Below are 15,001 nucleotides of genomic sequence, written 5' to 3'. Positions count from 1 at the left end.
GATGTTGCTAAGATAGTATAATGAACATATGACATGGGTTCTTAACAAATCATAAAGAACCGGTTTTAGATAAATATATTTAAGATTTTTTTAAAAACAGCTAATAATTGCCCAAAAGGGAATATATCAAATATGAGGTATGGGGAAATGGTCCAGGATTATTTTGAATTTGATATTCTATTTTTAATTTTCTATATGGCAACTTCAGAGAACAAATATATTGCTAGTAAATATAAAACTACTTAGCCTAGAGAATTTGACATATTATTTATTGTAATGTTACCTTGTTCAAGAGGGTTATAATTAATAGAAGAAACAAAACCCAGTTGCAAATTAATGGCCTACAGCACATCAGTGGGCTAGGAGACTAAAACAGAGCTGAAGGTCTCCTTTACATTGATATAAAGATGAGTACTATTTACTGGATACTCAAATCAAGAAGAAATACAAAATACTTTGAAATTATGTAATATATAATCTAAATCCTTCATCTAAGACAACAGCTTGTCAAAATGCTAACCATTAGGAACTGAAAGTTTTCTTTAGTTAATAATGCTTCCTTTCACGTGTGCTATGTGCTTTCCAGAAGGAAATCTGAAATCTATTATTAGCTTTACAGAGTCAACTTTTGCTTTTCAGAGTTAATAAAAAGAACACACGCATCTGTGCCAATACAAAGAACACAGACATACAACAGGCCTGTTTTAGATCTAAATGGGTAGATAATACAAAAATTACACCTTTGGCTCTGGAAGATATGTTGATTCTTGCAGCATATTTGCCTTCCACTATATTAGTTTTTCTAAGTAAGAAGAACTATGCTATGGAAAACCTGTATGCACACACAAATGAGAGTTCTTGTGAACTGCTTGCCAGAGGTTAAAATTCTGTCAGAGGTGTTCACTCTGTACATTGGATTCTGATCATCACTAATATGTTGAAAGTTCTAATTCTCAATCCTCCAGGTCCTAATGCAATATTCTCAACCTCACACATGGCTAATGAAGAAACTAGAACAAGCAGTGGTGAAGAAAAAAATCAGTTCTGGGAAAGGGAAAAAAGAAAGTCACGCTATGCCTGGCTTTGACATTGTGAAAGAAGAGGGATCACTAAAGTTACTACTGTTATTTTTAAAATGAAGCCTTGGACATTGGTCTACTAAAATAAAAAGGTGAAGGAAATTATAAATTAGTGCACATGGTCAGATACATTGCTTTCTAGAGTGATATTAATGATTTTGGCAATGCTGGGTCAACTACTTTATAATTATATAAGAAAACTGAATAGCCTCTCAATGTAAATAACGGCTATCTTTTCATCTGTGAAATCAGATCAATTATGTAACAAAAATTTACATTAAAAATGATATTTCTCTCGGAGGCATTTTATAAAATAACCAGTGAAAGATGGGCTCCGTGGCTCAGAAGAAAGCAAAGTAGTTCAAAGAAAAGCTGGTCTAGTCTTATTATGTAGATAGAAATAAGGTACATAGTAGGTAGTAGAACTCCAACAAAGCAAATATTCAGTTGTTCAATCATTCACCATAGCCAGTCACTATGCTAGGTACTGGAGATGCATACATCTTATTTGCAACTTGATCCCTGCATTTAGGGAACCCCCAGACATTTAAACAAATACTTCTGTATAAAATATCTAATAGCAGAGGTGTGTGAATAGTGTTAGGGAGGCACATGGATGAAAGAATCGTTGGAAAGAATTGTTGGACAAAGCTTCATAAAGGAGGTCACCCTTAGCCAAATTCCTCAAAAGAGTTAAAGTTTACCGGGCAAATTAGATGGGAAGGCATGCCAAAGTGACAGAAGAGTATTCTATGCATCAAGGACCATGAGCTTTAAGAACAATGTACTTAGGACTGCATGGTATATTTGGGTAGAGGTAAATAAAGAGAAAATTAGAGCCAGGTTATCAAGGACTTTGTTGGACATGCTAAGGCATTTGGACATTCTTTTACAGTGACAATATATAAAATGTTCTTAAGCAACAAAGTGGCATGATCAGATATATGCTTAAAAAATTAACTCTGCTAACTTTAAGAAAAGCTAAATCTGGAGGAAACATCAATAATTTAAGAACTTCAGGTTCATATGATCCCTAATATAGTCTCCCACCCTCTGGCTTATGTTGTAAGAAAGTTTTAGAGCTTTAGCTTTACAACTTAGTAAATTTTATTTATTAAAATAAAAACTATTATTTTGGGGGGAAATGGTATTACAGATAATGCATAAGTGCATTAACTGAGCTGGGCTTGGGGATGTGGAGTAAAAGAGACAGTTTTCAAAAGAGAAAATTTTCACTCTCAACCATGTCTATAATCTTAATGAGAGCAAAGGATGAGTGCTGATCAGGGAGGTTCCTTTGGGGTCAGAGAAGATGGAGACAGTCTCCTTTTTTCCCAAATCATGGAAACATTAGACATTGTATTCATTTTCTGCCTCTGTATAACAAATCGCAAAAAACAGTGGCTTACAACAACATGCATCTATTATCTCACAGTTTATATGAGTCAGGAGTCTGATCACATCCTAATCAGTCTTCTGGGAAGTGTCTCAGCAGGCTACAATCCACGTGTTGGCCAGGGCTGCATACATACTCAAAAAGGGGCAGGAATCATGGGGTCATCTTACAATTCTGCCTAATAACAGATACCATGAGTCAAGTAGAAAAGTTGAAATTATTAGAGCCTAGCACCAGGTAGGGAACAACTGGTCCAGCAAGTAGGTAAGAAGTTACCTGGGAGAATATATGAAACAAGTTCCACCTTGGGCTTGCTCACTTACATCATGACTCATAAAAAAAGAAGCCTGCATTTTAAAAGGCTAGCGCCCAGGTAGACCCCACACAGGGCACCATTCCAAAATAGACAAGGTGTAGAGAAAAAAAAGGGAAAAATATTCTCCCAAAGAAGATTGTAGAGATAGAAGATGTGAATTCAAAAAAGTTCTAACAGTTTGGAAATGGTTTTCAACTGAAGGTAGAGAGGGGATTTGTCCATAGCACAGACCTGGAAAGAAGTTTTTCCCTCCATTAAAAAAGAATTTACAGTTACCTATTCTTCTACCATATTATATTTAATTATAATGATCATACATATGTATATCACACACATATAACTGATAGCAGGGAGATTTTTCAAGAAATATAAACAGTCTGGTAGAGAAAATCTATCAAACAAACTAGACAAGATAATTAAAGAGAAGATATATGCAGCACTGAATCTGAATCACAAAGAAAATTCTGCTAACAAAGCAGTTGTATTTTCACACAAATTAACAGAAGGTAAAAGCAAGAGAAAATTGAGTTAATAAAAGATTAATTTTAAAAAAAGATTTTCAACACAAAAACTCTCTGGAACAGCTGCTCTCTTGCTTTTGCTATAATTTTGGATAGATTATCACTTGTAGAAGTCTGGCTTTCCCCAGCAGTAACACAACTCCAGCTTTTGCTGCCCTCACAGCCCAGAACATGTAAACAGAACAAACAGAAATTCCAACTCTGCTCATCAGTAGATTGACCTGCCAGTTCCAAGCAACTGTGGATTTAAGATTCTGATTGCCTGGCTGGATTCCTAGCACCTGGCTGCTCTGTATTTATACTGAATTCTTAGAGTTTGGGCTCTGTTTGTTGCCTAAACCTACAATAATAACAACAATACAAATAATAATAATGGTCATGGTTATTAAGCATTTATGAGCTACATTAATTAAGCATGTGTTACATTCATGTGTTTTTCATTTAGTGGTACTGGCTCAAGGTAATAGGGATAGTATTTTTCAAAGAAGATACTGATATATTTCCATTCTTAAATTTTGTTCATTGGGAACCTCTCTTCCTCCAGGTCTGGACTGGAGACTTAATGCCCAGAAGAGGAAGGACATACAAGCCTCAAAAATTTTAAGAAGGAAAAGGCTGAATGAGATAGGGAATATAGAAAAATAGTTCTACATGTGTGTCCTAAACTTTTCTTTCCAAGCTTTATCTGGAAAGCCTATAATATAATAGGTATTGGGAGAACATAAGGAAAGAGGGACGTAGGCTCCAAATCCCATCTATATTCTGGGCATGGCCACTTCTGGGTAAACTTGGTAGTTCTGCATGGTATGAACTGGCAAAGTCTTGATAAATTTTTCTGAGCCCTCCTTATTGCCCTTATTGAATGAGGCCCAGAGGTTTCTGTGGCCTCCAAAAGGGGGCCTCAGAGGCATCTGGGCTGAAAGTCAAGTAGGCTGCCGTGGGGCAGCTCGGCAAAGAGAGAGGTGACTGCAACAAAGGCCAGAGTGAACAGATGGCAGACGTGGCTGAATAGTGGGTCCACCTGACCCGTGAGAGCTGAGCTGAGGTGAGCAGCCAAAATGAGCTGGACCTGGTGGTAATGATCTTGACTTAAATATATCACCCACAAACTGTAGGTACAATGGGAGGGATACCCACACCCTTCTATCCCTCCTATGTTGCTCTCAGAGCCCACATACCAACCATTTGTTAGGAATTTGGACAAAAAGATAATTTAAACTTTCTCTGCTCTTCGTGGTCTTTGCCCTCATTGTTCCCTCACCAAGGATGACTTCGTTTCTAGTTCATAGAAAAGATAGGAGCCATCAGACAATAAAATGCAAATTAGATCATTTCTCCTTGTTTACCAGCCTGTCAGCAACTTGTCATTGCTCCTACATCTCTTTTGGTCTTAGGATAAAGACCAAAATCCTGAACACAATTTACAGTGTTCATACCTGCATGATTGGCCTTTTACTTCCTCTATGGACACAGCTCCTGCCCTTTCTCCCCTTTCTCTGGAACCTGTAGTTTCTTGTTAATTTCTACCACAGAAAATTTTTTTCTTCAATACTCTAGTCCTCCTTTGGAATATAATCTTCCCACCCCACCTTGGCCTAGTTAATTCCGCTTTGTCTCTCAGATCCCAGCTCTTCCTGGAAAAGCTGTAGACCCCTGCATGAGATCAGTCATTCAGATAGTCTCACAGCCATATTCTGAGTAAATATATCTATTTTATGTTGCCCAAATAAACCAACAGTCTTATTTCAACGAATTTCACTGAGAATAATAAGTTCTCACGTGATTGTTTGCACTAAGCCATATTACCCCAACATCTATCTAATATGTAAGATATTTACATATTTTTAAGTACTAAAAAGTAGTCAATATTTTCTTTTTTTCATCAAGCATCTACTAACCTATATCTTGCCTTCTATGTAATGTGCAATATGTGCAGAAAGGCGGTGGAGAAAAGTCATGAGACACCAAAGGGGAAATAGGAAAAGAGAAAATATAGAAGAGGCATTTTATGATTTATCAAGAACTGATAAGAATATATTTTTGCAATTACAGGAGGACCTCAGTGCCACAGTCAGTTGAGCACCTGACTCTTGCTTTCAGCTCAGATCTGATCTCAGGGTGGTGAGATCAAGCCCCGCATCAGTCTCCACATTCAGCATGGAGTCTGCTTGTGTTTCTCTCTCTCCCTCTTCCTTTGCCCTTCCCCCTCCAAATAAATAAAATAACTTTAAAAAAGAATATATTTGTGTTATTACATATATATAATATTTGAGATAAAAAGCTTTCCTTTTGGCTACCTAAAATCATGGTCTATTGAAAGTACTGCATTTAACAATCAATACTTCAGATAATTTGTTTAATGCATATTTTAAAGAAAATAAACCTTGAAGATATAAGTACACATCGTTCTTACTAGCCATTAACTTTCTCTGTATCTGCTCACCCTAAATCTCAGCATGAAGCTTAATGATCACCTCAGCAGCCTGGCTTTGGTCTTCATGCCAACTAGAGTCCAAAGACCCACTCAGCTACGCAGGTTCCGTGGCTGCTGGAAAAACATTGTCTCAGCTTCAGGAGGACTATTTTCAGTCTGTGTGAACTAATTAAAAGGAAGGCCTTTGTTTGTCTTTCTGGCAATCCCCAAGCAGCGTGAAAGGTCCATGCCACCCTCTCTGTTCTAATTTTAGTGCTCCTCTAATGTTTCTTCTCCCTTGCAGAAAAGCATCCTATGCTGTTAAGCACTTAGAAGCTTTTGTATTTGTTATTTCTTCCACTTGGGAAGAAGCACTTTTCCACCTTACTCTTTTTAGATATCCTCCCTCCCATCAGTTTTCTTTAGCAGGAGGTGATGTTTTGAAACTACTAACAAAACTGGAGATCGTTAATTACCAAGGTAGCTAATTTCTCTAGCAAGACCCCAAAGGGGCTAGCCCACAAAATTCTTCATATGTAGAGCTTTCAGGATACAACTTTTCATAAAGTGAAAGCATCTTTACAACTGGTGATTCTCAGCTTCCTTTTCCCCAGTAATTCACAACATACCTGCCCAGGGTATCTTCATTGAGGAATTCAGATCTCACAGGTCACTGTTTTTGGCTAAGGCACAGTTTCTCAATCTTTTAAAAGTGATATCCTTTACTTTTGATAAAAATAAAATTATTATGTAGCTTCCTCCCACCCTGCCTTACCTCACTGTCTCGATTATTTACTTGGCCTATCTACTTGGATATCCAATAGTGTTTCAAATTTAAATGTCCTAAACTGAGCTTCTTCATCTCAATTAATATAAACTTCATTCTTCCAATGGTCAGAAGGGCCCAAAATCCTTGAGTTACACATTTGGTCTCTTTCATTTTCTTGCATTCTATGTCCAATCCATCCAAAAAAATACGGTGGCTCTACTTTTAAAATAGATTTAGAAGGGATGCCTGGGTGGTGCAGTCAATTAAGTGGCCAACTCTTGGTTTCAGCTCAGGTCGTGATCTCAGGGTCATAAGACCAAGCCCCACATCGGACTCTATGCTCAGCATGGAGTCTGCTTGAGATTCTCTCTCACTTTTCCTCTGCCCCTCCTGCTCGTGCTCTCTCTCTATATATAACAAATACATAAATCTTAAAAAAAAAATAGATGCAAAATTCTAGGGGTCCCTGGGTGGCTGAGTCAGTTAAGCATCTGATTCTTCATTTTGGCTCAGGTCATGACCTCAAGGTTGTGAGATCCAGCCCTGCATGGGACTCCATGTTTGGCGTGGAGCCTGCTTAAGAGTCTCCCTCTCTCCCTCTTCCTTTGCCCCTTCCCCTTGCTCGTGCTCTCTATTTTTCTCACTAAAGAAAAGGGAAAAAAAAGATGCAGAATTCTATCACCTCTCACTGCCTCTATCTTAAAAAAGCCTGCTTACCTGAGCAAAAAGAACACACTGGCAACCATTAGGGGTACCCCAAAGACTGAAATACCTTATCAGATGGGCTCTCCGGTCATTCAAAAGTTTCATATAAGAAAGAATTGCATGGTGGTCAAGAGGAAAACAAGTTTCCTGAAGGAGTGACCCTCCATGGATCACCACTCTCAGGGGGCCTTAGGCAGCCAGGGGACAACAAAAGAGGTCTTAGCATCTCAGGGAAGGGTGGGACAAAGTACAGAAGAGATGAACTTAGGTAAAATTCACCTATTTCCTAATTTGTTAAATAAATGGAAAGACTAATTTAAATATGAATGGAGATCAATGTAGAAATATACATGGTTCTTTATATCGAATATTTCTTCTAAAAATTTGCACTGATTTAACCACAGTATGTAAGGCTATTTTGTGGAGGGAGAAGCTAACTCAGCTGCTCACCTTCATAGTTCTAAGACTCTGTTATTACCAACAATTATAGTTGTTCCTGGTTTCTTGTGCATCTTTCTTTCCAAACCATCTCTTATCATTCCACCCCACTTCTTTAGTACTTTGACTTCAGCAATTCTTTGACCTGACTAGAATCTCCAATCCAATGATCCTTTTGATTTTTCACTATTACTTGTTCCATTGTCCTCTTTTTCCTAATTCTCCATCTTGAATTTTATGTCAAACATAACTCTCATTCTCTTGTGTTCATATTTCCTTGCTCTTCAATAAACCCACTTGACAAAAACACAATGTAAAATTCAACTCTGAAAACTATGGAGCTGGAGAAAAACAGAACGACATTGGCTAATCCAACTTTAAGTTCATGAACATGAACCTCGAATGGGCTCTTAATTCTGCCAGATGATTACATCATATCTCCCTTTTCCATTCACTGTCTCTTTCTCCTAAACAACTCTCATTCCTTCTTCTCTTTCCTCCACCTCCACATCTCCTCTTCCCTCCTTCATCTCAACTGATGCTGCTGCTTTCTCCTTAATAGAGAAAATAGAAATTATCAGAATACTCCTCAGATTCTCACCACATGGATCCCTTTCCAGAATTTGTACCCAGCCTGGAAACATCATTCTTGCCTGTTTCCCATGATCCTGTCTAATGCCAATCTCTCCTCTTAATTAATAGAACCCATTCTCTCTTTCTCCTTCTTTATCACAATTTTATAATTCTCCTTGGAAGAAATTTCTTGAAAAGGTAGTTTATATTTGTTTTAAGTCCTCTCCTCCCATTCTCTCTTAAACCCACTATGTTGGGCTTTTGCCCCTTCCATTTCAACCAAATTGCTCTTGTCAAGGTCAGCAGTAACCTCCACATTGTTAAATCCACTAGTCAGTTCTGACTCAGTCCTCACATCATCCTACTCAACTTGTTAGCTACATTTGACAGAGTTGATCACTCTTTCCCTCTTAATAACTTTCTTCATCTGAATTCAGAACACAACAATCACCAAAAGCTTTTCTCTTACCTAACAGGTTATTCCTTCTCAATCTCCTTTACTGGTATTGCCTTTTATCCCCTCTTTCATTGAGCTCAGTTTTTGGTCCTCTGTCTACTCTCCATATCATCTATATAGTGATGATGTTCACATTTGTATCTTCACTGGATCTTCAGCTGCTACTCAACACATCTATTCAAGTAGGCTTCTCAGACTTAAAACGAACTCCTGGTATTTCACCCTGTTCACCAAACCTGCTTTTCGGACAACCTCTCACATGTCAGATCATAGTAAATTCATTCTGACAGTTGTTCAGAACAAAAATCTTGCAATTTTCCTTATTTCTTTTTTTCTCATACATTACATCCACTCCACCATGAAATCCTATTGGATCTACCTTAAAAATATGTCTAATATCCATCCATTTCTCTATACCTCCACTGTTTCACCTTTGATCTGAGCTCCTTTCACCTCTCATCTTACTGCAATACTATAATAACCTCCTAACTGGCCTTCATGCTTCCACTCTGTTCCCTTTCTTCAATCCATTCACAACTCAATAGGTAATCCTCATAAATAGAAGTTAGATAGGTCACTCTTCTTCTCAAAGACCTGAATTTACTCCTCATTTCACTCTGAGTAAAAGCCAAAGTCCTTATAATGGCCTATAAGTTCCTACACGATCTATCCACATACCCTTCTTACTTATAAATATTTCATATTTTAGGGTATGGCAGTCTGATTTGATGAATCTGCTTAAACCAGAAACTTTAGAGGCTTCCTTGAACTTTTCCCCTTTACCATCATACATCCAAACCGTTATCATAACTTGTTGATTATTTCCTTGTATCTCTCAAATCCATTTACATCTTTCCATTGCTGATGACATTGTTTTTCCCCACCTCCAATTTTACCTCATCTCAAATCTATCTATTACATTTTAATACTAGAGTGATCTTTCTAGTTAAATGCTAATCTAGTCATATCATTCTGTAGTGTGTCTAACTCCACATATCTTTCACTTTAACAACTTTTTTGATGATTCATAAATTGATACTTGGGCATGAATTGATACTTGGAATATATAAGACAGTGCCTTATAAGTAGGAAGCTTTATATTCAGGCTACTTTTGAAATGTCTCTGTTATAATAAATTCATTGGGTCACTTGTTCAAAGTGTTTTATAGTATATAATTCATTTGTGAGAGTATTTAGTCTTTGTTCTATAAATAACATTTTGTCAAGATTCTTTTGTGTATGTAATCGTTTATAAATTAACTGTAGATTTATCTAATAATTTAGATTATATTTTTAATTTAAGAAAAGGTCAGCTACCTATAAGTCCAGACCAATGTACATATCTAGGCTAATTCCACCTTAAGATTACTGTAGATTTTAAATAATAACAGTAAATAAGAAAAGTAATAATATTAAACAATAATGATGATAATATTAAAGAAGAATTAGTTTCCCTAGTCTACAAAATGTATTCATATAAATAAGCTCCTTTATTGCTACAAGTACTCAAAGAGTAGATATTATTTCCCTTTTTCAGAGGAACATATTGGAAATCAGAGAAGATAAGTGATTTGATGAAAAATATACAGCAAATCAGTGATAGAACTAACTCTGGAATTCATGCTCTTTCAATGTAAACCATGTGGTAGTGTCTGTATGTGCAGGTTTTCATTATTTATTTATTTATTTATTTATTTATTTATTATCTTTAGAGAGGTGGGGGGAGGACAGAGGGAGAGGGAGAGAGAGAGAGAGAATCTTAAGCAGGCTCCATGCCCAGCACAAAGCCCTACACAAGGCTCAATCTCATGACCCTGAGATCATGACCTGAGTCAAAATTAAGAGTTAGTCGCTTAAGTGACTGAGCCACCCAGGAGTCTCATATGCTCAAGTTTTTAAATACAAAGTATAATAAATCGTCTATGTATAAGATAATGAATGCTACTTTTCAAGTTGATAAATACCTACCTTAAAAGTTTTGTTTATAAATTAAAAGTTTTAGTTTTTAATATAAAACAAATCAGCATTGTCCTTCCACACTATTAGTAAATATCAATCTATTCCAAAATTTTTGATGTAACATGGAGGTGACATATTACATTAGGAAACCATAGTGACATGCTGTTTGAAACCATTTCAATCATTAAAAGGTTAGATTTTGGTTTTGTTCAAAGGTCAGATCTGAAAATACCAATTTTGGGATGTGTGGCAAACTACAATTTCTTCGCACATTTTGGATGGTACCACTAAAGTCCAGACAGCAGTAAAATATGTGTGTTTTTATCCTCTTCATCTAGTGGTCAGAGATTTGGGACTAGACCCATTCTTTCTTTTACTTTTAAGTTTTATATAAATAAATAAAATTTCTACCTACCTACAAAGGACAGTTGAAAAAATTCAAAAATTAATCACCCAAAAAGTCACTTAGTGTACTAACTAAAATAAAGCTGAGATTTTCTTAAAGCAAGTATCAGAGTATTTGTCATTCCTCCCATTTTAGAATTTTAAATTTTAGAATTTTAAATTTTAAATGGAGCTACTCATTCAAATAAGTATTAATTGAGTAATAATTATATATGCAGAACTTTTCTGGGGTTCATACACCATTTTTATTCACAAATCATATCCCATCCTTCCTGTCCTACTAAATCTGGTGTATGGCTGACATACAATAAATGGTCATACTCAATGAACTAGTGCTAGGCTTCATGAATATCATAATGACTACTACTAACAGTTACTAACATTTATTGAGCAGTATGTTCCAGACACAGTGCTAATTACTTTATATGCATTACCACTCTATAGGGTAAGTTAATGTAATTAATTAATTGTTAGTTTAATTCTATAGCTAAGAAAACAATAGCATAAAGAGGTTAAGTCTCAGCTAGCTGGTAAGAAGGTTAGTCCCATAGTTAGTAAACAAACTTAGGTAGCCTGATTTCAGTGCCTACAAACTGTCAGGGATCCATCCATTCTACCCTACAGTTCTAGAAAGAGGAGAGAAGATAATAAACAAGGAAACAAGTGAACAGTGTAATTTTACATAATAAATAAGGATATGGAAAAAGGAAAACAGGATAATTTGACAGAAGTGACAAAAGCAATGTTGAAACATGGTTCATTCTCTTTCTGTGTTTCCTTGTCTACAAATAATAGATAATATTTGTCATAACATCTAATTCATATATCAGTTATGAGATTTAAATGAGTTAATATACATAAAATGCCTAAAACAGTCTATGATGTATAGTGTTAAAGTTTTTGTTTAAAACGTATTGGTTAGTAATATTTATGATTGTTCTTTTTGCATCTTTATTATTATAATTGTCATCATATTGAGGGCCTTACTCAAGATAAGGTGATCTGGGCAGGCCTCTATGAGAAAGTGTATTTGCATCAAAACCCAAATGACACTCAGCCACATAAAAATTTGAAGACCCTCAGATTCCAGGCAGTAGGAACCAAAGTATAAGAGCCCCAGGACTAGAACGCCTAGAAAAGAAGGCCAGTGTGGGCCAGGATGAGTTTGTTCAAGTTTAGGTTAAAGAGCTGACCAGAGGGATGCCTGGGTGGCTCAGTCAGTTAAGCATCTGCCTTTGGCTCAGGTCATGGGATCTCAGGATCCCAGGATCGAGTCCCAGATTGGGCTCCCTGCTCAACAGGGAGCCTGCTTCTCCCTCTCTCTGCCTGCTGTGCCCCCTACTTGTGCTTACTCTCTCTCTCAAATAAATAAATAAAATCTTAAAAAAAAAAAAAAAAGAGCTGGTCAGAGCTAGGCTATCCTGAGCTTCACTGGCCATAGTGAGGAGTTGGATTTTATTCATCGTTGTGAGGATCCACTGATTATTTTAAGCATGATAATGACATGCCTTGATTTGCATTTTAAAAACATCACTCTGGTTGCCATGAAAAGGTTAGATAATAGCTTCCATAGAATTTATCAATGTCATCACTTCCATTAATCATTATTTTTAAAATCTTAGTTTTCCTAGGGGAAAATAATTTTCTTGCTATATTTTTGGAATGTTAGTATCAGTGTTCTTAAAAGTACAGTCAGAGTAAAGGACTTAAGTTCGGTGCATACATTTGTATAGTCATACACACACTCATTTTGAACAAAGGTTACATGGAATACTCATAAATGATACCTTCTGATTCTAAAAGTCATATTAATCATATCTAGTGGATTTTAAAATATCTTTTTAAAGGAAAGTGGTAGAATAGTTCACTTACTTTACTATAAAGGGAAGAGATTCTTTAGGTCCCACTTCTCATATTTCTGTCCTTAGGCCTTACCAGTTATTAACTTCTTGCCCCCAAAGAAAGGAAATATTGCAAATCTGATTGGGTGGAACCAGGTGTGTGTTACTAGTGGGTGTGGTTACTTTCCTTAATCTTTCCCTTACACCCAGTACTATTTCCTTACACCTCTCCTCTCCAAGTTCACCTTGGTTTGAGTAGATTTTTTTTTTAAGATTTTATTTATTTATTTGACAGAGATAGATACAGCCGCTGAGAGAGGGAACACAAGCAGGGGGAGTAGGAGAGTAAGAAGCAGGCTCCCAGCCGAGGAGCCAGATGCGGAACTCGATCCCAGGACTCCAGGATCACACCCTGAGCCGAAAGCAGATGGTTAACGACTGAGCCACCCAGGCGCCCCTGGTTTGAGTAGATTTAAAGCCCACTTAGGCCGTACCATCCAACTCACTCTTAGCAGGTTGATACAGGTTTTGTAGCCTCAAAGCAGCTATTAATAAAGTTGTATACTGATGAGTTGATACCACTGTGTGGAGAGGGGTAGACAGCAGTGGAAGAAGAGCATTTCCAGGTCTCTGGTTATTTCACTACCATAATAGCATTGAATCATCATCTTTAATACCTAATACCTGAAAGGCCATTAATGTGCTCAAAAAGACGCTGGCAAAAATTATAATGTCCTACATTGCTATACATATAGGTGAACAAAAAACAGTACAATTTATATGAAGACTCCTCTTAATATCTCTATCTCATTAAGGCTTTAGGTTTAAAAGTTCAAAAATATAGCTGCATAAAGTGAACTGCTTTACCTGTATGGCCAGTTTCCTCGTTCTTGACTTCTGTGGTTCCCACAGAAGAGGTGGGTGGACTAACAGGAGGGCTGGAAGTAAAGCTTGCACACCCTGCAGATGTGTTGATTTCGAAATATTCTTGGTTGTGATTCATTCGATGAAAATCCAGAGAAGACACAATAGATGTTCGTTGTTTAGGCTAAAATAAATGAGCGGGATGAGAGTATTAATATGATCATGTTCATCTTCAGCCCAATCTCCCAACTGATTTAATACAAGTGATGATTTTATCAGTTAATCTATCTGGTTTTTATACTTAAAATATATTATGCTTTACAGCAAGGTACTAAATAATCCCTTGATGAATTAAATAATGAAAAATTATTTATTGAAAAAATATTTTGACATACTGGATAAAATAACTTAGACTTTTTGTTAGATTTCCTGAGAAGACTATACAAATACAGTACACAGAATTTATCTTAATAATCAATTTGGAAAGTTGCAATTCTAAGTCACCTTTCATTTAACTAACATTTATTAAGCATATGGCATTTGCTGAGGATATAGAATCTAATAATAAAAGAGCTCTTACAATATTGAAGCATAATTAAGGCAGTTCTCTTTTTTTGTTCTCTATATAGTCCAAGAAATTGATAGCATTAGATATTGCCCCCAAGTACCATATGCTGAAATTTGATAATCAGAATTAAGTAAAGTTATATAGAACATTTCCCAGGACTTAAGAATCTACATGGTATTTGTTGTGAACTTTGATTTCCTTTTTAAGGATTTTAATTAATCCCCAAAGAGCAAGAAAAGTCAATTTAAACATAAAAGTTAAAATCATGGAGCAATAGCAGATATAATCTATATCCTTCACCAGTAATGGATTGTTCCCTATAGAAGTTTTACGGGTTTTTTTTTTCCCCCATAGTTTTAATTATATACACTTTTCTTCCTGACTAGCAGAGCTTCTAACACTGTCCTTTAAAACTACAGTCTTTTGGCTCTCAGATTTGTCTGCATTTTCCAAGAATCAATCCAAGTTTTCTTACTTCTAATTTTTACTCATATTACTGAAATATTAACAATTTCCTATAATAATTAACAAGAGAGTGACTGCAATTTCTTTACAATAATTTTACCATACTTTACTATCCCCAAAGTACAATAAACTTTTGGTTTACTAACATTTTCACTGCCCTCAAATACTTGTTAATTTAACCACTGTACTCCATAGATTATTTTCCTGTAAAATATTCAGGTTACCCTCTCTC

At 36.2% G+C, this 15,001-nt stretch overlaps 1 protein-coding gene across 5 annotated transcripts in view; it reads right to left on the bottom strand.

Annotated features, from left to right (window-relative positions):
- Positions 1-15,001, bottom strand: part of ANKS1B (ankyrin repeat and sterile alpha motif domain containing 1B) — a 1,053,061-nt gene that overhangs the window by 569,973 nt on the left and 468,087 nt on the right. For all 5 annotated transcript variants that reach the window (XM_044384492.2, XM_044384493.2, XM_044384494.2 and 2 more), the window contains exon 12: positions 13,740-13,920. In XM_044384492.2, coding sequence (XP_044240427.1) covers positions 13,740-13,920 — 181 coding nt within the window. The remainder of the gene's footprint in view (positions 1-13,739; positions 13,921-15,001) is intronic.

This window comes from Ursus arctos, unplaced genomic scaffold (genome assembly GCF_023065955.2).
Source record: "Ursus arctos isolate Adak ecotype North America unplaced genomic scaffold, UrsArc2.0 scaffold_21, whole genome shotgun sequence".
In the NCBI taxonomy this organism is placed as follows: domain Eukaryota; kingdom Metazoa; phylum Chordata; class Mammalia; order Carnivora; family Ursidae; genus Ursus; species Ursus arctos.
The sequence above is the reverse complement of the archived record's forward strand: the minus strand, read 5'-3'. Positions and strand labels throughout refer to the sequence as shown.